A 21879-nucleotide genomic window follows, 5' to 3' on the forward strand; every position below is an offset into this window, starting at 1 on the left:
TCTCCTCCACGCACTCGCCCTGATGTGTGTGTCACCGTTCTGGTACAATGTGTGCCGGTTCTACGCACAGTGTCTCCAGTGCGCCTCCACAGCCCAGTGCGTCCTGTGCCAGCTCCCCGCACTTGCCGTGTGAAGGTTGTCATCTGTCCAGGACACGTTGTACCAGCTCTACGCTCCAGACCTCCAGTGCGCCTCCACAGCCCAGAACGTCCTGTGCTGGCTCCACGCTCCAGGCCTCCTGTGCTTCTCCCCAGCCCGGTACGTCCTGTGCCGGCTCCACGCACCAGGCCTCCTGCGACGGTCTGCAGTTCAGAGCCTTCCAGCAACGGTTCCCAGTTCGGAACCTCCAACGAGGGTTCCCAGTCTGGAGCCTCCAGCGAGGGTTCACAGTCTAGAGCCTCCAGCAATGGTTCCCAGTCCGGAGCCTTCAGCGACAGTTCCCAGTCCGGAGCCTTCAGCGACAGTTCCCAGTCCGGAGCCTCCAGCGACGGTTCCCAGGCTGGAGCCTCCAGCGACGGTTCCAGGGCCCGGAGCCTCCAGTGATGATCCATGTCCCGGAGCCTAGAGTGATGATCCATGGCCCGGAGCCTCCAGTGACGATCCAAGGTCCGGAGCCTCCGGTGACAATCCACGGTCCGGTTCCTCTGGCAACAATCCACGGTCCAGAGCTTCCAGCGACGATCCACGGTCCGGTTCCTCCGGCGATGACCCACTGTGAATGGTTTGTCCACTGACAAATCAACTGTAAATTTCGGTGTTCCTCAAGGTTCCGTTTTAGGACCACTATTGTTTTCACTATATATTTTACCTGGGGATGTCATTCGAAAACATAATGTTAACTTTCACTGCTATGCAGATGACACACAGCTGTACATTTCAATGAAACATGGTGAAGACCCAAAATTGCCCTTGCTCGAAGTCTGTTTCAGACATAAGGAAGTGGATGGCTGCAAACTTTCTACTTTTAAACTCGGACAAAACAGATATGCTTGTTCTCGGACCCAAGAAACAAAGAGATCTTCTGTTGAATCTGACAATTAATCTTAATGGTTGTACAGTCGTCTCAAATAAAACTGTGAAGGATATCAAGACTGTTTCAAGGACAGCTTTGTTCCATCTACGTAAGATTGCAAAAATCAGAAACTTTCTGTCCAAAAATGATGCAGAAAAATTAATCCATGCTTTTGTTAATTCTAGGTTATGCTACTGCAACGCTCAACTTTCCGGCTACCCAGATAAAGCTCCAGCAGGTGTATCTCACTGATCATCCCTAAAGCCAACACCTCATTTGGCCGCCTTTCGTTCCAGTACTCTGCTGCCTGTGACTGGAACGAATTGCAAAAATCGCTGAAGTTGGAGACTTTTATCTCCCTCACCAACTTCAAACATCAGCTATCTGAGCAGCTAACCGATCACTGCAGCTGTACATAGTCTATTGGTAAATAGCCCACCCTTTTTCACCTACCTCATCCCCATACTGTTTTTATTTATTTACTTTTCTGCTCTTTTGCACACCAATATCTCTACCTGTACATGACCATCTGATCATTTATCACTCCAGTGTTAATCTGCAAAATTGTAATTATTTGCCTACCTCATGCCTTTTCCACACATTGTATATAGACTCCCCCTTTGTTTTCTACTGTGTTATTGACTTGTTAATTGTTTACTCCATGTGTAACTCTTTGTTGTCTGCTCACACTGCTATGCTTTATCTTGGCCAGGTCGCAGTTGCAAATGAGAACTTGTTCTCAACTAGCCTACCTGGTTAAATAAAGGTGAAATAAAAAATAAAAAATAAATAAAAAATAAACTAAGTAAACTTCAGTTAGTGCTAAATACGGCTGCTAGAATCCTGACTCGAACCAAAAAAATTGATCATACTACTACATTGCTAGCCTCCCTACACTGGCTTCCTGTTAAGGCAAGGGCTGATTTCAAGGTTTTGCTGCTAACCTACAAAGAATTACATGGGCTTGTCCTACCTATCTCTCTGATTTGGTCCTGCCGTACATACCTACACGTACTCACAAGACGCAGGCCTCCTAATTGTCCCTAGAATTTCTAAGCAAACAGCTGGAGGCAGGGCTTTCTCCTATAGAGCTCAATTTTTATGGAAATGTCTGCCTACCCATTTGAGAGAGGCAGACTCGGTCTCAACCTTTAAGTCTTATAAAGCAAGCACCCCTCAGTGTGACGGATGTGTTGTTGCCTACCCTCACCACCTGGGGGTGACCTATCAAGAAGTTCAGGATACAGTTGCAGAGGGAGTTGTTCAGTCCCAGAGTCCTTAGCTTAGTGATGAGCTTGGAGGGCACTGTGGTGTTGAAATTAACAGCATTCTCACATACAGTAGGGGTTCCTCTTGTCCAGGTGGGAAAGGGCAGTGTGTAATGCAATAGCTATTGTGCAATAGATATTGTGTAATCTGTGCATCGGTTGGGGCGGTTTGTTAGAGTCGGTCGAGGTTGTCTGGGATTTTGGTGTTGATATGAGCCAAGATCAGCCTTTCAAAGCCTTTCATGGCTACAGATGTGAGTGCTATGGAGCGATAGTCATTTAGACAGGTAACGTTAGCGTTCTTGGGCACAGGGACAGACTGGGTCAGGGAGAGGTTGAAAATGTCAGTGAAGGCACTTGCCAACTGGTTAGCGCATGCTCAAAGTACGCGTCCTGGTAATCCCTTTTACCCTGCGGCCTTGTGAATGTTCACCTTAAACCTTTTAGATCTCTTACTCACATCGGCTTTGGAGAGTGTGATCACACAGTGGTCCGGAACATCTGGTGCTCTCATGCATGGTTCAATGTTGCTTGCCTTGAAGCGAGCATAGAAGGCATTTGGCTCGTCTGGTAAGCTCGCATCACTGGGCAGCTCGTGGCTGGGTTTCCGTGAATGCTTGCAAGCCCTACCACATCAGACGAGCATCAGAGACGGCGTAGTAGTATTAGATCGTAATCCTGTATTGACACTTTGCCTGTTTGATTGTTCGGCGAAGGGCATAGCGGGATTTCTTATAAACATTCAAATTAGTGTCCCACTCCTTGAAAGCAGCAGTTCTTGCCTTTATCTCAGTGCTGACGTTGTCTGTAATCCATGGCTTCTGGTTGGGATATGTATGTACGGTTGCTGTGGGGACGACGTAAACTCCTCAATGTCATTGAATGAATCCCATAACATATTCCAGTCTGCACTAGCTAAAAAATCCTCTAGCTTAGCATTCGCTTTATCTGACCATTTCCGTATTAAGCACGTCACTGGTACTTTCTGTTTGAGTTTTTGCTTGTGAGCAGGTATCAGGAGGATAGCGTTATGGTCAGATTTGCCAAATAGAGGGTGAGGGAGAGCTTTGTAGGCGTTTCTGTGTGTGGCGTAAAGGTGATCTAGAGTTTTTTCACCTCTAGATGCACACAAAATGATGTGGAAACAACGTTGATTCGACCAGTGTGCATTCAGTGGGTCACAACAAGATATATTACAAAGAATGGAGGACAAACAGGCCATGGATATCTGGTTCATACAGTGCTACAATTAATTCCCAAATCATGTTGTTAATTAAGCCACAATAAAATAAACACCGCCTGAATGCCCCTTTTAGTGAGCAAGTACTTTGTCATGTCCCTGAAACGGTTTGACTAAACAAAATAACGATGGAGTGTATCAGTCTCTATTTTTGGCCAGGCGAAAGACAGGAGATAATGAGGAGAACAGAGGCTGGCCCAAACACAAAGAGAGGAGCTGCCAAGCCAATGCTGTCAACGTTATCATATATCCTTATGCTTAGTCACGTTACCTCTATACATATCTACCCCTACCACTCCAGTATCCCTGCACATTGTAAACATGGTTTTGGCACTGATCCTGGAACTGGCCCTGTAAATGGCATACTTACTTTCTCGTCTTCTTCTTATTTCTATTTCTTACATGTTTTTGTTCTACTTTATTTTATGTTAAAGTACTATGAATATTGATTACTGCATTGTTGGGAAAGAGTTTAGTAGTAATAGTTATTTTCTGTAGTAGTAGTAGTTATTTTCTGTTTAGTGTTTTCTGCAACTGACAGGACTGTTTCGGTTTCGTTTATTCTCTTTGTTCTTTTGTTAGAGTGTTCAGTTTAAATGAAAGGCATGAACACTTAAGACGCTGCGCTTTGGTCCGATTCCTCCTCTACAGATGACGACACCCGTTACAGAGCTACCCACCACCAACGGACCAGGCAGCGTGGTATGGAGGAGCAGAGGGTTCAGGACTCCTGGACATGGGAGGAGATATTGGACGGAAAGGGACCCTGGAGACAGGCTGGGGAATATCGCCACCCGAAAAAGGAGCTGGAGGCAGCTAAAACTGAGAGGCGGCAATATGAGGCAAGGCAGCGCAGCAGGCATGAGAGGCAGACCCAAATAATTTTTTTGGGGGGTGCACATGGGGAGATTGGCAGTCAGGCGATAGACCTGAGCCAACTCCCTGTGCTTACCAGAAGCAGCGCGGTACTGGTCAGGCACCGTGTTATGCGGTAAAGCGCACAGTGTCTCCAGTACATGCTCATAGCCCGGAGCGCTATATGCCAGCCCCCCGCAAGTGCCATGCGAGAGTGGGCATCCAGCCAGGGCAGATTGTGGCAGCTCAGCGCACTTGGTCTCCGGTGCGCCGTTTCGGTCCAGGGTATCCTGCGCCGGCTCTTCGCACTGTCTCCGGTACGCTGGGACTGTTCAGTTCGTCCTATGCCTGCGCTCCACCCGTGCCTGGCTAAAGTGGGCATTGATCCAAGTGGAGACGTGCGAGTGGTAAGCACCAGATCTCCAGTGCTCCCCCACAGCCCGGTTCAACCTGTGCCTGCACTCTGGAGGGGCCGGGTTAAAGTTTGCATTCAGCCTGGAGGAGTGGTGCCAAGGCTGAGCACCAGAGCTCCAGTGCTCCCCCACAGCCCGGTTCATCCGGTGCCTCCTCTATGCACCAGGCCTCCAGTAGGTCTCCCCAGCCTGCAGGGCCCTGTTGCAGACCCACGCACCAGGCTGTCTCTGCGTCTCCTCCGTCCAGTCCGGAGCCTCCAGCGATGCCCTCTAGTCCTGAGCCTTAAGAGTCGCCCTCCAGTCCGAGCCTCCAGCGACGCCCTCCAGTCCGGAGCCTCCAGTGACGCCCTCCAGTCTGGAGCCTCCAGAGTCGCCCTCCAGTCCGGAGCCTCCAACAAGGGTGCCCAGTCCGGGGCACACAACAAGGGTGCCCAGTCCGGGGCCCGCTACGAGGGTGCCCAGTCTGGGGCCCGCTATGAGGGTGCCCAGTCCGGGGCCCACAACGAGGGTGCCCAGTCCGGGCCCCACAACGAGGGCGCCCAGTCCGGGGCAGCTACAAGGGCGCCCAGTCCGGGGCCCGCTACGAAGGCGCCCAGTCCGGGGTCCGCTACGAGGGGTCCCCAGTCCGGGTCGGCGGCAAGGGTTCCCACTCTAGAGGCGCCACCTAAGTGGGCCTAGCCAGAGGTGGAGCGGGGTCTACGTCCCGCACCAGAGCCGCCACCACAGAGAAATGCCCACCCAGACCAACCCCTATAGGAGGGGGGGGGGGGGGGTACTGTCCTGACCATAGAGAGCTTTTTATGTCTCTATTTTGGTTTGGTCAGGGTGTGATTTGGGTGGGAATTCTATGTTCCTTTTTCTGTGTTTTGTATTTCTTTGTTTTGGCCGGGTATGGTTCTCAATCAGGGACAGCTGACTATCATTGTCTCTGATTGGGAACCATACTTAGGTAGCTTTTTCCCACATGGTTTTTGTGGGTAGTTATTTTCTGTTTAGTGTTTTCTGCACCTGACAGGACTGTTTTGGTTTCGTTTATTCTCTTTGTTCTTTTGTTAGAGTGTTCAGTTTAAATAAAAAGTCATGAACACTTACCACGCTGAGCTTTGGTCCGATTCCTCCTCTTCAGGCGACGACACCCATTACATCAAACAGACGCAGGTAATCTGCTTTCAATGCATTGGTTTGATATAAAGGCACCAACGCTGCACTGTCTTCTTGAGGTAGGGTAGTGACGTCTTTATGGAAGTGTACTGTATGCCCCTCTAGCCTCAAAGTAAAAATTACAGTAGATGTAGAAATTAGCTAGCGGGAGAGAAGGGGGAAGTAGGAACATAGGGTGGGAATTATACTTAATAAATAACATTCTCATTGTAGTTAAGACAATAACCAATTAGATAATGAATATGTTTTTGTGTTGTACAAGGAAACATGTAAACACATAAATACGAGCTGAGCAAACATGTGAGCATTATTTTGATTATTAAAATATACAAGACAATTTTCAAGAAGAGCAATACAGAAGCTTATTCTATGCTCCTATTGCCACTTTGACATTTTTTTAAATGTCACAGGGATCTTTTGTAAGTCTATCGACAAAGATCAAATTAAATGAAGTCACCTTGGACCAAAACTAGTCTTTTGGATCCCTCTAGCAGCAGCTACTGTATATGTATTATTTTCTTCTCTATGTGTCTATGTGTCACAATCGAAACTGGACTTCTGACACGTTATGGCATTTTCATACATGTTTGATTTTAATTATATTTAATTCCTGTTTTCATATAGGAGATATGAGTTACACGTTGGGAGAGGGTGTTTGCATTTCACCAATGGATCTCTGGTCTTGCAGCGACTTCGTTTGAAGAGTGCTTGTTGTGTTAGTTCTCTAGGGCAAGGACAGGGAACCACACCGCACTACACAGTAAGACCTCTGTTATGTGTCACCTGTCCTAGAAGGGATATAGTCACAGTCTACAAGAGAAGTGAAAGCTCATCAGTTGTAATGCAAAATGTTACCATTCTTGCTATAGGCCACTAAACACAGGCAAGAAATGGCAGCAGAAAGTTGAACTTCAGGTAGTTGACAGTTTATATTTGAAAGTAAGCGGAGTAGCCTAGTAGAGGAACAGGTTAGAGGGGAACAGGGAAACACTGTGCTCAAAAAGCACATGTTCATGACATTTAATTTACTCTTACTGTTTCATACAGTACCAGTCAAAAGTTTGGACACACCTACTCATTCCAGGGTTTTTCTTTATTTTTATACATTGTAGAATAATAGTGAAGACATCAAAACTATGAAATAACACATATGGAATCATGTAGTAGGGGTGGAATACAGAAGATAGCCCTATTTGGTAAAATACCAAGTCCATATTATGGACCAATAGATTGATGATGAAACTGGCTCATGAGGACAGTCACAGGAATGGAAGACCGAGTTACCGCTGCTGCAGAGGCTAAGTTCAATAGAGAGTTACCAGCCTCAGAAATTGCAGCCCAAATTAATGATTCACAGAGTTTAAGTAATAGACACATCAATGTCAACTGTTCAAAGGAGACGATGTGAGTCAGGCCTTCATTGCTGCAAAGAAACCACTACTAAAGTGCACCCATAAGAACAAAAGACATGCTTGGGCCAAGAAACACGAGCAATGGGCATTAGACTGTGGAAATCTGTCCTTCCAATAAAATGTTATTTGATTTGACCCAACCCTCCCTGTTTTTCAACTTGTTGTTCAGTAAAGCCAAAGAGTGTATATTATATTGACAAGATAGTCAAGTGACTGCTCCAACGATCGAAAAACATGTTCTCAAAGATTAAAGGAAGGCAGGAAGAGGCAAGATCATGTTAGGACCATTCTAGTCAATGAGAGGGCAGATATGTGTGAACAATAGGCCATAGATATTGATATAGGAGTTATCTTTATATTTGTGCGATTATAGTGTCTGTGCTAGCAAGGGCAGCGCCATTGAGATTCTCCATTTTAAGGGAGTTCATTTTCTTATTCTTCATTGGCTGATTGCTCCCAACTCATAGGAACCCACACACAGTTGAATACTTCTAATTGGTGGAAGCCCTCAATAGCAACGTCCTTAAAAGTGTTATATCCATGATGATTCCTCTATCCATCTCTATGACAACAAGCACAACCCTGATGTAGTCGTTTTTTTCAAATTTGCCGAAATGCCACGTGCTTCCACTTATATCAATGCATTCGTAACAATCTAACCACGAAACGTATATTAGATCAAATAAGTCTCACTTAGCAATTCATTTTTTTGGTTGAACAAATTCGACACTCATTCATTGACCTCCATACAAAAACTCCTCACTACGTGGGTTTATTTTCGTTTTCGTGTACAGATTTTGGGTGGAGTAAAACTTCTCCATTAGTCTCTTCCTCTCTGCTGCCGTACGTTTTTGCGTGCTCAAGAACCGTGAACGAGCATATTCAGGTGAGTGTTGCATTCATTTTAAGACGTTTTGAGCTAGTTCTGATATTAAGAACTTTATATTTTGACCCGTTCATGTGGATAATCCTTATGTGTGCCAATCCTGCTGTCTTTAGGTTGACAATTATTTTGAAAATTAGCAGCATGCCAATGCAAACACCATTTTGTTGTGATTTTGTTATTCATCTATTTGAAATGTTTTAATTTTTCTCTGTAACAACAATACAGAGAAAGTTGTACAACTTTGTCTTATTTGCGTGTGCCAAATTCAGTTTCGTTTCGTTTCTTTATCCTTGACCACTGTGAAGGAAAGGGCGTGGTGAAAGTGAAAGTTAAGCTCTTCACATAGCATCTGATCATGTAGCAGTCTATTGCTCTTATCAGACAGTCAAAATGAGCACAGACTGTTTACTTTGGTGAAACAATGTCAAATCTAATGAATTTGACATCTGCACGTTTCAACAAACTCAAAATAGCCAGTTTACAGAATCTCGCAGGTGTTTAGGGTGGCTTGGGGTTAAACACCAGGGTTGACCGGTCCAGTTAAAATGTCAAATTGAAAAGACCTAAAACCTGCCCAGAAAGTCTGAAAACTAGCCATTTTTTCGCAGCAAAGGAGGAGTTGCCATGTTTATCCAATAAATCAATTTTCTATAACGTTATTGATCTAATTGAGACGAAATAACGAAGTAATTTGTAACGACAAGAAGCCAAATTAAGTTTCCCATCAAAATTATTATTATTATTGGGGAGCTAATGTGATGTAATAGCCTTGTGGTTGGACCGGTAACCGAAAGGTTGCTGGATCGAATCCCCGAGCTGACAAGGTAAAAATCTGTCGTTCTGACCCTAAATAAGGCCCTGTTCCCGGGGCGCCGACGACGTGGATGTCGATTAAGGCAGCCCCCAGCACCTCTGATTCAGAGGGGTTGGGTTAAATGCAGAAGACGCATTTCAGTTGAAGCCATTCAATTGTACAACTGACTTGGTAACCCCCTTTCCTAATAAAGGAATTTCAATATGTTCCAACAAAAATTATAATTCGCTTTTATTAAACTTGCTAGATCTTTTTCCCTCAATGGATGTCGATTTAACTCGTTTGACTGCTATGATTTTAAATAAATCCCCTTTTGAGCATGTGCAAAACTATAGATAAATCCGACAGAGTGAGTGATAAAAGTTGGACAGAGGATCTCGAAATCCACTTATATCAATGCATTCGTAACAATCTAACCACGAAACGTATATTAGATCAAATAAGTCTCACTTAGCAATTCATTTTTTTGGTTGAACAAATTCGACACTCATTCATTGACCTCCATACAAAAATTCCTCACTACGTGGGTTTATTTTCGTTTTCGTGGACAGATTTTGGGTGGAGTAAAACTTCTCCATTAGTCTCTTCCTCTCTGCTGCCGTACGTTTTTGCGTGCTCAAGAACCGTGAACGAGCATATTCAGGTGAGTGTTGCATTCATTTTAAGACGTTTTGAGCTAGTTCTGATAGAGCCCGGACTGGAACCCGATCAAACATCTCTGGAGAGACCTGAAAATAGCTGTGCATTGACGCTCCCCATCCAACCTGACAGAGCTTGAGAGGATCTGCAGAGAAGAATGGGAGAAACTCCCCAAACACAGGTGTGCCAAGCTTGTAGTGTCATACCCAAGAAGACTCTAGCCTGTAATCGCTGCTAAAGGTGCTGCAACAAGCTACTGAGTGAAGGGTCAAAATAATTATGTAAATGTCATATTTACTTTAAAAATATTTATCATGTATACATTTGCAAAGATTTCTAACCTGGTTTTTGCTTTGTCATTATGAGGTATTGTGTGTAGATTGATGAAGAAAAAAATATATTCAATCCATTTTAGAATAAGGTTGTAACGTAACAAAATGTGGAAAAAGTCAAGGGTTCTGAATACTTTCCGAATGCACTGTATATCATTTTTTTTACGACTCCCTGCAGTACCCCAGTTGTATACCCGTGTTCTAGATCTTATATTGTGAGAACATGGCAACCATGTTCTATGTACGTTTATGGGATGTTGATGGAATGTTCTACTAAACCTCAGAACTGGACACAAAGTTCCCATGAAACATGTCTAAAACATTAATATTGAATATTTTTAGAATATGGTAATGACGTTCTGGTTGACATTAAGGGAATGGTCTCTTGAAAACAGTCCTTGCAATTCACTGGAACATTACTATGAAAACATTTGGCCCATTCTCTAAAGTTGTGGGAACATTTGTTGTTAGCTGGGTAAATTTGATAAAACTACAGCTGAAGCATTAGGGTCTTATGTCAGAATCTCATTTGTAGGGATGCACGATATATCGGTGACCCGATCGAGCAATGTCTAGTTTAACACCGGTGTGCAAAACCGATGTGAAAGCTGACGTGCATACTTATATAACGTAGGTACATGATGTAATGGCGCCACGTAAAATGTTGCGCTACGTGTGCAGCACAGCATTCTTAACCTAGCCCACAGTGTCTGCTGTGTGGATCGAGCAGTCAACAAGTGAAGCAGTCATTTGAAAGAGTAAGAACATTTCAGCGAGACAACTCAAAAGCCAAAATCCATTAACGCCAAGATAATGGAATTCATTGCTCTTGACAATCAACCGTTCTCTGTCGTGGGTGATGTTGGCTTTCGCCGACTGGTCGAGCACCGGTACACACTACCACGTGCGCTATTTTTCATATGTTGCCCTACCGGAGTTACACAATAATAGCTTCACGACGGACATTTGGACCAGCATATCAGCTCCATGAGCATGCTGAGTCTAACAGCACAGTGGGTTGTCGAGAATTTTGTACTGAGGAACGTCTTATTGCAAGCTCAAGAATATGCTGGTTGTCATACCGCTGCTGCCATTTCAATTGCATTTGAGAACATGTTTTGAACTTGGAAACATGAACACACTAGATAGTTGTTCAAATGGAGCTGACTCGAGAAATAAACTCTACTACGCCTGCAGCAGATGTGATACCCTCTCATGGCATTGAAACACCTGCTCTACAAAATTGTCGACAGGCTGTGAACAAGCGATTCGGTGGCATTCTCTCTTTACTGTGTCGCCACCATGATCGATGCTATGTACAAGGACCGCTACTTCGATTCAGACAAGAAACAGGGTTTACGTGAAATGTTACATACACAGCTGGACAAGATGGAAACGGACACAGGGACAGTGCACACCGAGGAAGAGTGGCCACGCACAGACAGAGCTGAAACTTCACTGCTTGACATATATGATGAAATTCTGGTTGAGAATAAAACGACTGAACAACGAAACAGCACAGCAAGTAAGTGAAAGAAATACGTTTTGATTATGCTTTACTGGTAAAGGGGACATACGTAAATGCCAACAAAATACATTTTTGGTGTGTGTGTAACCTTTTTTAACTAGTCAAGTCAGTTAAGAACAAATTTTTATTTACAATGACGGCCAAACCCGGACGATGCTGGGCCAATTGTGCTCCGCTCTATGGGACTCCCAATCACGGCTGGATGTGATACAGCCTGGATTCGAGCCAGGGAGTGTAATGACACCTCTTGCACTGAAATGCAGTGCCTTAGACCGCAGTGTCCTTGTGTGTATTTAACTGTACTAAAATGCTTAAGGCCTCTAAAATGTTTAATAACGGTTATCGGGTTTTTGACAAGGAAAATATTGGTATCGGCCAAAAATGTAATATCGGTGCATCACTACTCATTTGTGTTTTTCCTCAGACTACCCCTACTGAGACCAACGTGATCCCCACCATGAACCCCAAACTGACCCAGGAACAGGAGAAACAGCTGTGTTCCTTACTGGGAAACATCAAACTCAGCCTGCTGTTCAAGGCCAGTATACATGGCTACACAGGAGCAGCCTTTCACCAGAAATGTGACCACCAAGGTCCCACAGTCTCTGTAGGATATAACTCCACAGGGTTTGTTTTTGGAGGCTACACAAGTAAAGATCATGACGTAGCCAAGCAAGGCCAGTACATACAGGATGACAAAGCCTTTTTGTTTAGTTTAACTGGTAGAAATCCTGTCAGGTATCCCGTCACAAATCCCCAATATGCGGTCAAAATGCATAACACAACTGGCCCTTACTTTGGGGAGGCTTTGCTGTTAATGAACGCTAACACAGCTACAGTGATCAGCATTCCAGGAAACTACTACATCTTCAATGCTGCAGAAATGCATGGCAATAACCTTAACCTTACTGAGTGTGAGGTGTATAAAGTGGAAGGTGAGTGTAGAATCAATTCTCTTCTCTCTTTAATGTGTATTTTTTAATTGTGCATGTTAATTATGATATTTTTTTTTTTTACAGAAGGTGGTAACATCATTGAAAAGCCATGGAGGACAATTCTTTGGAAAGCTGAGTAAGCTCCAACCAGAAATGACCATTTATTTTTTGTGATGCTGTAATGCCTATATTAATGTTGACTACAATTGCATCATTTGATTCTCACATGGGCCTCATATACTGAATGTTATACGATTGAGTACAGTACAATAAAGCATTTGCATATTAAATTGAGGTTCTTGTTATCCACAGGAGGAGAAAGGAGCTGATGGAGTCTGTTAAGTTCTTCAGGCCCATGATCAGTTCTGTGCGTCAGGCTAGAGTTCTACTCATCGGCCCTGTCGGCGCTGGAAAGTCCAGCTTTTTCAACTCTGTCAACTCCATCTTCCGAGGCCATGTGACCAGCCAGGCCATATCGGGCAATTCTGGAACCAGTCTGACCACTCAGGTATGTGGTCTACCATGTTAAACAACTGGTCTTCTTCTTTTATCTCTGCTTCAACAGTTTGAATGAATTTCATCATATTTATGTGGACGAAATCAGTTGTGTAGTGGAGGGTAAACACAGTTTACCTACTTTTTTTGTTGTTGCTCAACAGTCTACACACCTTTTGAATGTATAGGCAGCATTCGTTTTTCCACCGCAACCAGTGATTGGAGTTTGCTTTACCACTGGATCACTGGACAAAATGATGATTGGACACTGGACAAAATGATGATGCATGAATTATATTTCAGTTTCGCACCTACTCAGTTAAGGCTGGACGCGATGGCAAACCGCTGCCAATCATTTTGTGTGACACGATGGGAATGGAGGAGGCCACAGGGGCGGGGCTAGATGTGGATGACATCAGCAGCATTCTGAAAGGCCATGTGCCAGACAGATACCGGGTGAGGGGCACCATATACATACATACATACATACATACATACATACATACATACATACATACATACATACATACACTTTGATTCTCCTTAGTGTGACCCAAACCCCTAATCTTTCCCTTTCCCAGTTCAACCCATCAGTCCCTCTGCAAGCAGATGCCCACGAATTCCAGCAGTCAGTGAACCTGCATGAAAGGATCCACTGTGTGGTGTACGTCATCGACACCTGCAAAGTCTCCATTATGTCAACCAAACTAGAGGAGAAAATGGCAGCCATTCGCAGGAGGGTCAACCTGCTAGGTCAGTCAGTCAGAGAAAAACCTGGGTTAAAGATGGATTATACAGACTATACTAGCGCAATCCCTGGTTAGTGACACTAATGGAGGGTTGTTGTTCCACAGGCATCCCACAGCTGGTTCTTCTTACCAAGGTGGATGAGGCCTGTCCCTGTGTGGCTGATAACTTGAGGAACGTGTATAACAGCCAGTACATAAAGACCAAGGTGAGCTCTGCACTCCCCCTGTATTAGATGACCATGAACAGTCACATTAATGTTTGGGTAATGTTTGGTAATGATTGGTGTGTCCCGACTCCCATAGGCCCAGGAGGTGAGTGGCCGTCTGGGGGTACCCATGTCCTGCATTGTCCCAGTAAAGAACTACAGTGAAGAGCTGGAGCTGGACATGAGCTGTGACATCCTGCTCCTCAGTGCCCTGATCCAGATGCTCCGCTTCACAGACAACTACTTTGATGACGTCAACGACCAAGAGAAGCACGACTAGACCAAGTGGAGGAGATCACCCAGCATGGTGGTGGTATTTCCTGTCTATGCCACCTTGTTTAGCCCTCCCTCTGCTTCATTCTGTATATCTTGTTCTATGGTGTTCACGTAATCATAATTATGATGACTAGTTATCCATTACACAAAACTACAGAATGATAAGAATATCTTAACATGCCTCATTGAGCCTACATCTTGAATATTTGATTCAATTGCTAGAAATAATCTGTATTAGGCCTAGATTGAAAGTTAGTTCACTAGCGTTGCTAATTCTGTTTACATCATTGTGATTGTTTCGATTACATGGGATAGGTGAAAGGATTGGGTTTTCTTCATATGTTCATTGGTTGCTTTGAATCAAACTAAAGACACCACCACTCTATACTAGTTGATCCTACATAGTCAGTTCTTGGATAGTCTCATATAGCAATCTGCTCCTCAGAATATACCCCCGCTGAAGAAAAGGACAAGGTAAAACTTAGTACAAGATCATGTAGTTTTTATATTAGATTCACTTCACATTTGGCTTGCAAATGCTTGAAGTTTAACCACTAGATGGCAGTATATCACCATGAAAGTGAAAATAAGTTGTTATTAACAGTGTGTGCTGCTGTTGGAAAAGCTGCCCATTAAAGTTACCTTTGTTGAATATCATAGTATTGTGTCCTCATTTTTCATTGTATTAGTTGACACTATGGTACATTTAAATCACCATTGATCACATATGAAACAGTAACAGTCAATGGAATGAACATGTTTGAACTTTTTTTTTGAGCAGTGTTTCCCTTTATATTGGTCCTGACCTGTTCCTCGACTACTCTGCTGACTTTCAAATACAAACTGTCAACTACTTTCTGCTGCCACGTCTTTCCAGTGTTACAACTGAGGAGCTTAAGTTAATTTAGACACCATGTCCCTTCCAGACAGGTGACAGAGGTCTTACTATGTAATGCGGTGTGATTCACTGTCCTCACCCCAGAGAAGGAACACAACAAGCACTCCAAAACAGCCAGAGAATATTTTATTTCGGGGCCTCACCGATTCTTTCTAATGACTTTGCTGGAAGACAAGAGCGTCATTGCTGAAATGCAAACAATACCCTCTCCCAAAACATAACTTGTATCTCCTATATGAAAACAGGAATTCAATATAATAGTCCAGTTTAGATTGTGACATAGAGAGGAAAATAATGCATACAGCTGTTGCTGAAAAAAAGAAACTGGTTTTGGTTCTGGGTGACTTCAATTAATGATCTTTATCGGTAGACTTGCAAAATGTCACTGACCTTAAAACATTTCAAAATGACAAGAGGAAGTTTCTTGATCATTCCTTTGTATATTTTACTAGTCAATAGACTGCTTACAGGTTTTTGTTTCGTCTGTGTTTACATATTACAAAAACATAAGACAATAACCAATTAGATCATAATGCAACAGGGGCCACAGTGTGTGCCAGCTTTTGTTTCAGTTTAGCTCTAGCACACCTGATTCAACTATGACTCAGGTGAGATAGCGCTGGGTTGGAACATACTCATGCAGGCAGCCTCACAGGATAAGACAAGAGTTGCTCACCCCTGACATAAATGTCTCTAAGTACAGAATATTCCAACTCTTTCAGCTGGTTGGTTTGAATAATCAAGGTAATGTTCAGTCTTGAACAGCCTGTGGGCTATGTGAAGAAGCCGTACCTTAAAAGTCAAGGTCCAATGTGTCGTCTTTGTGGTGGATGCTTCTAAAGTGTCCAGTTACACATATAGCCGTGGGAAGTAGGCTGCTGAATTATTTGTTTAGTTTTTTCTGAATGTTTAAACACTAACAGTGATTCTTGAAGCACTATCTCTGAAACCATTAACACTTGTAGCCAATGCATTTACCAAGTGTGCCAAACTGAATGCACGTTCTCTGCTTTACACTCAGTTTGTAATTTAATAACACACTTCTAGCAAAACTGTAAACATTGGTCTCTACATTACTACACTATTTCGCCAATTGTCTTTCTACATGGACACATGTGAAAACACTTAGATAATGAGTTCACTCACAAATCAGAGCTTGAGCACTATAAATAGGCCACAGGTAAACATTTGGTTTGGACAACAATGGAGGCTAATATTGGACAGAGGGTAAGGGGTGAGAACTAGACGAGGAGGATGAGGAAGAGGTGGTGAAAAAGAAGTAAGCGAAGGAGGAGGAAGAGGTGAAGTAGGACGGGGGAGAAGGAGAGGACAGGGAAGAGGAGTCAGGAACACAATAGCTGATGAAATCAGAGCGACTGTGGTTGACCATGTCAACCATGCGATGAGCATGAGGGAGGCTGGGCAACGGGTTCAACCAAATCTGAGCCGCTATACTGTTGCAGGTATCATCTGGATATTTTGAAATGAGAACCGGTAAGTAACTAAGTGCTGTAGTCTTACTGGTACAGTAATATGTACTGTACTTTCATAATTATGTTTGTTCCTTATATAATGACAAACTGAGGCGTTTAACTACTTTTAATGAACATATACTTCAGCTAGAAAACTCCATGTTTAGCCATGAAATGCATTCTTTAACCATCCACCTAGCCTGCTGGGTAATGTAGTCTATGTTATTAACACATAACAAAACATCTTCTTTCCTTTAAAATAAAACTTATTTTCCATGTAACTACACGTCACATCACATTTGTTTACTCAACCTGCATAACATGCAATTTTCAGTAACACACATTTCTTTCCCCCCAAACATTTTTCCTTAAAAAAACCCATATTTTTTTTCAACTAAATATAGTCTGTCCAACAATACTCTATTGTGGCTCTATTTCTTTTCACATTAACAAGACATTCAGTCCAGGTAAGTGTCTTGCAATTTTGTCGTGTCGCTGTTTTTGTTTGTCCTTCTGTTTTTCCTTTGCGAGTTTGACTTTGTGAGCACCTCTAGGTGTTGGCAAGTCCTCATGGATGGGTAGGTTGGTTCTGATGCGACGTCCCATCAACATTTGTGCAGGTGATAGTCTGTCATGCAGGGGTGTGCTGCGGTAGATAATTCGATTTTTTTAGGAAATCCTCCTTTCCATCGTGTGCCTTTTTCATCAGACCTTTGACAATTTTGTAGTAGGGTCTGTTGGGTACTGGATGAGGCATTAGTGGCTCTGCTTGCTGCTTTGGCCTGTAGGTCAAACACAGTTCACATGAAGCAGTGGTCTGGCTGATTTCCTGGTTCATTCTTGGCCAGTACATTACTTCTCGTGCTCGTCGTTTGTATTTCTCCTCACTCAAGTGGCCCTCATGTATTTTCTGTAGCATTTGTTTGCGTAGTGTCATGGGAATGACAATCTTGTTGACTTTGAACACTATGTCATCCACAACGGTGAGCTCTGCTCTGCACACACAGTAATACTGTATTTTCCTTGGACAGTTGTTTTTCTGTGCAGGCCATCCTATCAGTGTTGTTTCTTTTAACTCTGTCATTGTTTGGTCTTTTGATCTGCTCCATGCTCTCAGAAGACACAGGAAGTGATGCTACAATCATGTCGACGTAGAAAGAGTGTCGGCGGCGAACATGAACTTTCCCGGGGTATAGATAATCTTCACATCATACTTTTGCAGTCTGATCAACATTCTCTGGATTTTCATTGGACAATCATTCAGTGGCTTAGACATGATTGACACCAATAGTTTGTGGTCGGTTTCTACTTCGAAGTCTTGTCCGTAAACGTATTGGTGAAACCTTTTGCAAGCGTATGTGCTTGCCAGTAGTTCTTTCTCTATTTGTGCATACCCTGTCTCTGCGCCTGTCAAGGCTCTGAACGCATAAGCGACGGGTTGCCATGTGTCGCCATGCTGTTGCAGAAGAACTGCTCCCAGGCCAAACTGTGACGCGTCTGCAGAAATCCTTGTGCTTTTCTCTGGATCATAGAACCTGAGCATTGGCTCTTCTGTGATTGTCTTCTTTAGGTTTTTGAAGCAGTTTTCCTGTTCATGGGACCATTCCCATTCATTTTTCTGTTCCAGAAGACATCTGAGTGGAGCGGACTGTGCTGACAGTTGAGGTATGAACTTTGCAAGGTAGGTGATCATGCCCATGAAGCGTCTCACATCGTCCTTGTTCTTCGGGTGCTCCATGTTGTTGATGGTTGATGTTTTCCTCGGGTCTGGTTTGACTCCGTCCTCTGAAAGTACGTCTCTCACGAAGGTAAGTGTTTTCACACCAAACTCGCATTTGTCCTTGTTTAGTTTTAGGTTGACTTTCCGTGTCAGGTCCATTACTTGTCTCACTCTCGCATCGTGTCTTTTGTGGACCCCCAGACGATGATGTCATCCATCATAGTCTCCACTCCTGGAATGTGCTCGAAGATCATGTGGATTGTCTTGTGGTAGACCTCTGGAGCTGAGAGAATCTCATATGGTAGATGAAGAAATCTGGACCTGCCCTCAAGCGTCTTGAATGTGCATAGCCTTGAGCTTGTATTTGTCTAGCTTCCTTTGCCAGAATCCTGATGAGGCATCAAGCTTACTGAACCACTTTGCTTCAGAAAACTGCGACATTATCTCTTCTCTGGTTGGCAACTTCAAATGCTCTCTCTTGATTGCTTTGTTGAGATCTCTCGGGTCTAGACATATCCTGAGATCGCCGTTCTTTTTCACCACAATAACATTTCATTTTCAGTCTGTGATGTCACTACATACACTCTTTTCAACAAATTGAGCTTTTCACATGCATTGATTCCTAGAATAGGCTGTACACTATTTTACACAATCAGCAGCTGTGCTCTAAACTGTTTTCCTTTATGCTGTAAAGATACTATGCAGCTACCTTTGACTGGTATGTTCTCCCCAGTATAACCAGTAAACTTCATTTTCACCGGGTGTATTTTGCTCTTCACCTTCAGTGTTTTGTAGTCATCCAGCGATAACAGGTTTACCTCCAGTATCAAGCTTGAATGGTATTATAGTTTCATTCACCTTCAATGGCACAATCCATTCAGCATTTACTGCATTGCATGTTTCCACAGAATCAACAAAGAATTCTTCCATCTCGACTGTGTGAACCTTTTTCTTTGTAGCCTCAGCTTTGCAGCATTTTGAGAAATTATTCTTTTTCCCACCGTAGTTACATTATTTGCCATATGCAGGGCATTTTTTTGGCTTGTGGATAAATCCACATTTTCCACATGTAGTGTTTTGATTTCTCTCTTTTGCTTGTTTTTGTTTTGTAAGGAGTTGTGTCTATTGCTCCTCTCTTTTTATTGCATACACTGACGTCTCATCCCTGCACAGCTCTTTAGCTTGTGCTCTGGTGGTTTCAGCTGCTCGACACATATTCACTGCTTTATCCAAAGCAATCTCTCCTTGAGTCCATTATCAAGTATGCCACAGACTATCCTATCTTTCACTAGTGAGTCTTTCAGATTTTCAAATTCACACGTTTTGCTCAGTGTTCAGCTCAGTCAAATACTGGTCAAAACGGACTCCCTGTTTCTGATCATGAGAGAAAAACTTGTATCTCTCAAACGTGACGTTCTGGCTTGGTACAAAGTATTCCTCAAATTTAGCCATTAGCACAGTCAATGTCAAGTTTGCCTCGTCTTGCTGAAAGCTATTGTAAATGTCCAATGCATCCTCTCCAATAACATGCAGAAAAATGGAAGCTTTCAATTTGTCATCTCCCCCTGCACCACTGGCTGCTAGGTAGATATTGAATCTCTGCTTGAAACGTTTCCAATTGTCAGCTAAATTGCCTGTTAACTGCATAGGAGTAGGAGGACTAAGCCTATCCATGACGGAGAACAGGAACAGTGTCAATTTCTCTTATTTCAGTATGTTGCTCATCAACTTGCTCGTCAACAGATTCCAATGCAGCCTCGCTCTCGCTGCTGTCACTCTCGCTGCTGTCACTCTCGCTGCTGTCACTCTCGCTGCTGTCACTCTCGCTGCTGTCACTCTCGCTGCTGCGGCTTGTTGTCCTCGCTCTGTCAAGCTAGCATCTTCGACTACTCACGTCACTTGACTTGTGGTAGAATGTAAAATTTTCGCCGCGGAAATTTGCAGAGGTACTCCTTTATTTTCTCTGTCTTGTCATAGCGACTACCAATCTGACACCATGTTATGTTTGTTCCTTATATAATGACAAACTGGGGTGTAGGTAAAGTATGTAGGTAAAGTATAGGTAAAGTGTAGGTAAAGTAGTCTAAATGTTATTAACACATAACAACACAATAATGAGAACCGGTAAGTAACTAAGTGCTGTAGTCTTACTGGTACAGTAATATGTACTGTACTTTCATAATGAGAAGGATCTATCACTAAAACCGTTCAAATGCTTTTACAAAACTGCAAGAAAAACAGTATCTGGTGGAAGAGGTGACTGTTCACCCCAGAGCAGGAGACCCACACTGTAAATATGGTCATTGGAAATAACTGTATCAGACTAAGAACTGCAGGACCACATAATGGCAGATAACACCATATTCCAAAACGTTGACATAATTCTTCTCTGCATGATGTTGGAAGGTGTATTTATTTTTAATTTTATTTTTTAAATGTAACCTTTATTTAACTAGGCAAGTCAGTTAATTAAGAACAAATTCTTATTTTCAATGACGGCCTAGGAACAGTGGGCTAACTGCCTGTTCAGGGGCAGAACGACAGATTTGTACCTGGTCAGCTTGGGGATCTGAACTTGCAACCTTCCGGTTACTAGTCCAACGCTCTAAGCATTAGGTTACCCTGCCGCCCCACCATGATCAGTATGATCGCCAGCCACACCAATGCATACCCCTTGTACAGGCAATTGAGGATGCTTGTGGAGATATTGATCAGGGGTCATGCCAGGCCTGGATACGGCACTCCAGACGATAATTTCCACGCTGCCTAGCTCAAGACAATATTGCATGTGATGTGGATGAAGCCTTATGGCCAGATCCACAGATGAGATGTAGCCACATTTTTTTCTGTTCTTTTTATTCTAGCACAAATGTTTTTCTTCTACTGCACTTTTGTTGTTTGAGAAGCGTTAGAACATTGAGAGAAAAAAGAAAAAAGATTATTTGTATTGATAGTGATAGTGAGATAGTGAGGAATACACATTAGGATACCTGTTTGTATGTGTGTTTACTACATGTATGACAAAACTTTATTGCAAACTGCTATGCCCTGCACACAGAAAAAGCACCAGAAGTGTTTTTCATTTATACTATCAGTGCGTAGTTGGTGCTTCGTGTGCTTATTCAAATAATGGTTTGTGTGTACTGTATTGACGCAAAAATACCTTTTTTGAAAAAGAGTTTGAAGAGTTTTGCAAGAATTGCTTGCTTTGCAAGAGATGCATAATGTTTTGCTGGTTTTGTGTAAGGCTTTGTGGTTAGTGTGCAAACAGCTTCAGAAACACATCAGTGACCTGGGTGAGCACAATAGGAAGCATTTTAGCAATGGAATTAATGGTTATAGGATAGGAACTGTGGTCAATTTTGTCAGTTGACAGTGTGTGAAACGAATTTGTTTTGTAGGTGTAAATCAAATAGCACTGCCGACACACGTGGACCAGGAAACCTCCCGTCACCCAGGTGTACAGCATCCGGGTCGTTCAGCAGACGGTATTCTCAATTACTGATGTGTCAGTCATTAGCTATTTGAATATCTGAAATGTTCACATATTATACCCCATTTCATGGAC

General features: G+C 43.3%; 1 protein-coding gene across 4 annotated transcripts; it reads left to right on the top strand.

Moving 5' to 3' along the window:
- Positions 1-7915: 7915 nt before the first annotated feature.
- On the top strand, positions 7916-14873 carry LOC109889106 (interferon-induced protein 44-like). Of its 4 annotated transcripts, XM_031822515.1 has the most exons (9): positions 7921-8247; positions 9613-9704; positions 11985-12495; positions 12580-12631; positions 12808-13003; positions 13294-13446; positions 13572-13743; positions 13845-13945; positions 14043-14873. In XM_031822515.1, exons 3-9 carry the CDS (start codon positions 12018-12020, stop codon positions 14223-14225), a joined length of 1335 nt encoding a protein of 444 aa, XP_031678375.1. In that variant the 5' UTR covers positions 7921-8247; positions 9613-9704; positions 11985-12017; the 3' UTR covers positions 14226-14873. The 4 variants fall into 4 exon arrangements, with proteins under 4 accessions (XP_020335892.1, XP_031678375.1, XP_020335891.1 ...); XM_020480303.2 differs by lacking the exon at positions 9613-9704 and having other exon boundaries at positions 7916-8247; XM_020480302.2 differs by lacking the exon at positions 7921-8247 and having other exon boundaries at positions 8328-9704.
- Positions 14874-21879: the final 7006 nt, after the last annotated feature.

Source organism: Oncorhynchus kisutch, linkage group LG4 (genome assembly GCF_002021735.2).
Source record: "Oncorhynchus kisutch isolate 150728-3 linkage group LG4, Okis_V2, whole genome shotgun sequence".
Lineage (NCBI taxonomy): Eukaryota > Metazoa > Chordata > Actinopteri > Salmoniformes > Salmonidae > Oncorhynchus > Oncorhynchus kisutch.

Bases quoted from the DNA above. Each gene is read 5' to 3' on its own strand.
- LOC109889106 (XM_020480301.2), top strand. From the start codon at position 11,342: ATGCTATGTACAAGGACCGCTACTTCGATTCAGACAAGAAACAGGGTT. The intron at 13,004-13,293 runs GTATGTGGTCTA...ATTATATTTCAG, and splicing joins GAACCAGTCTGACCACTCAG to TTTCGCACCTACTCAGTTAA. The intron at 13,946-14,042 runs GTGAGCTCTGCA...CGACTCCCATAG, and splicing joins GCCAGTACATAAAGACCAAG to GCCCAGGAGGTGAGTGGCCG.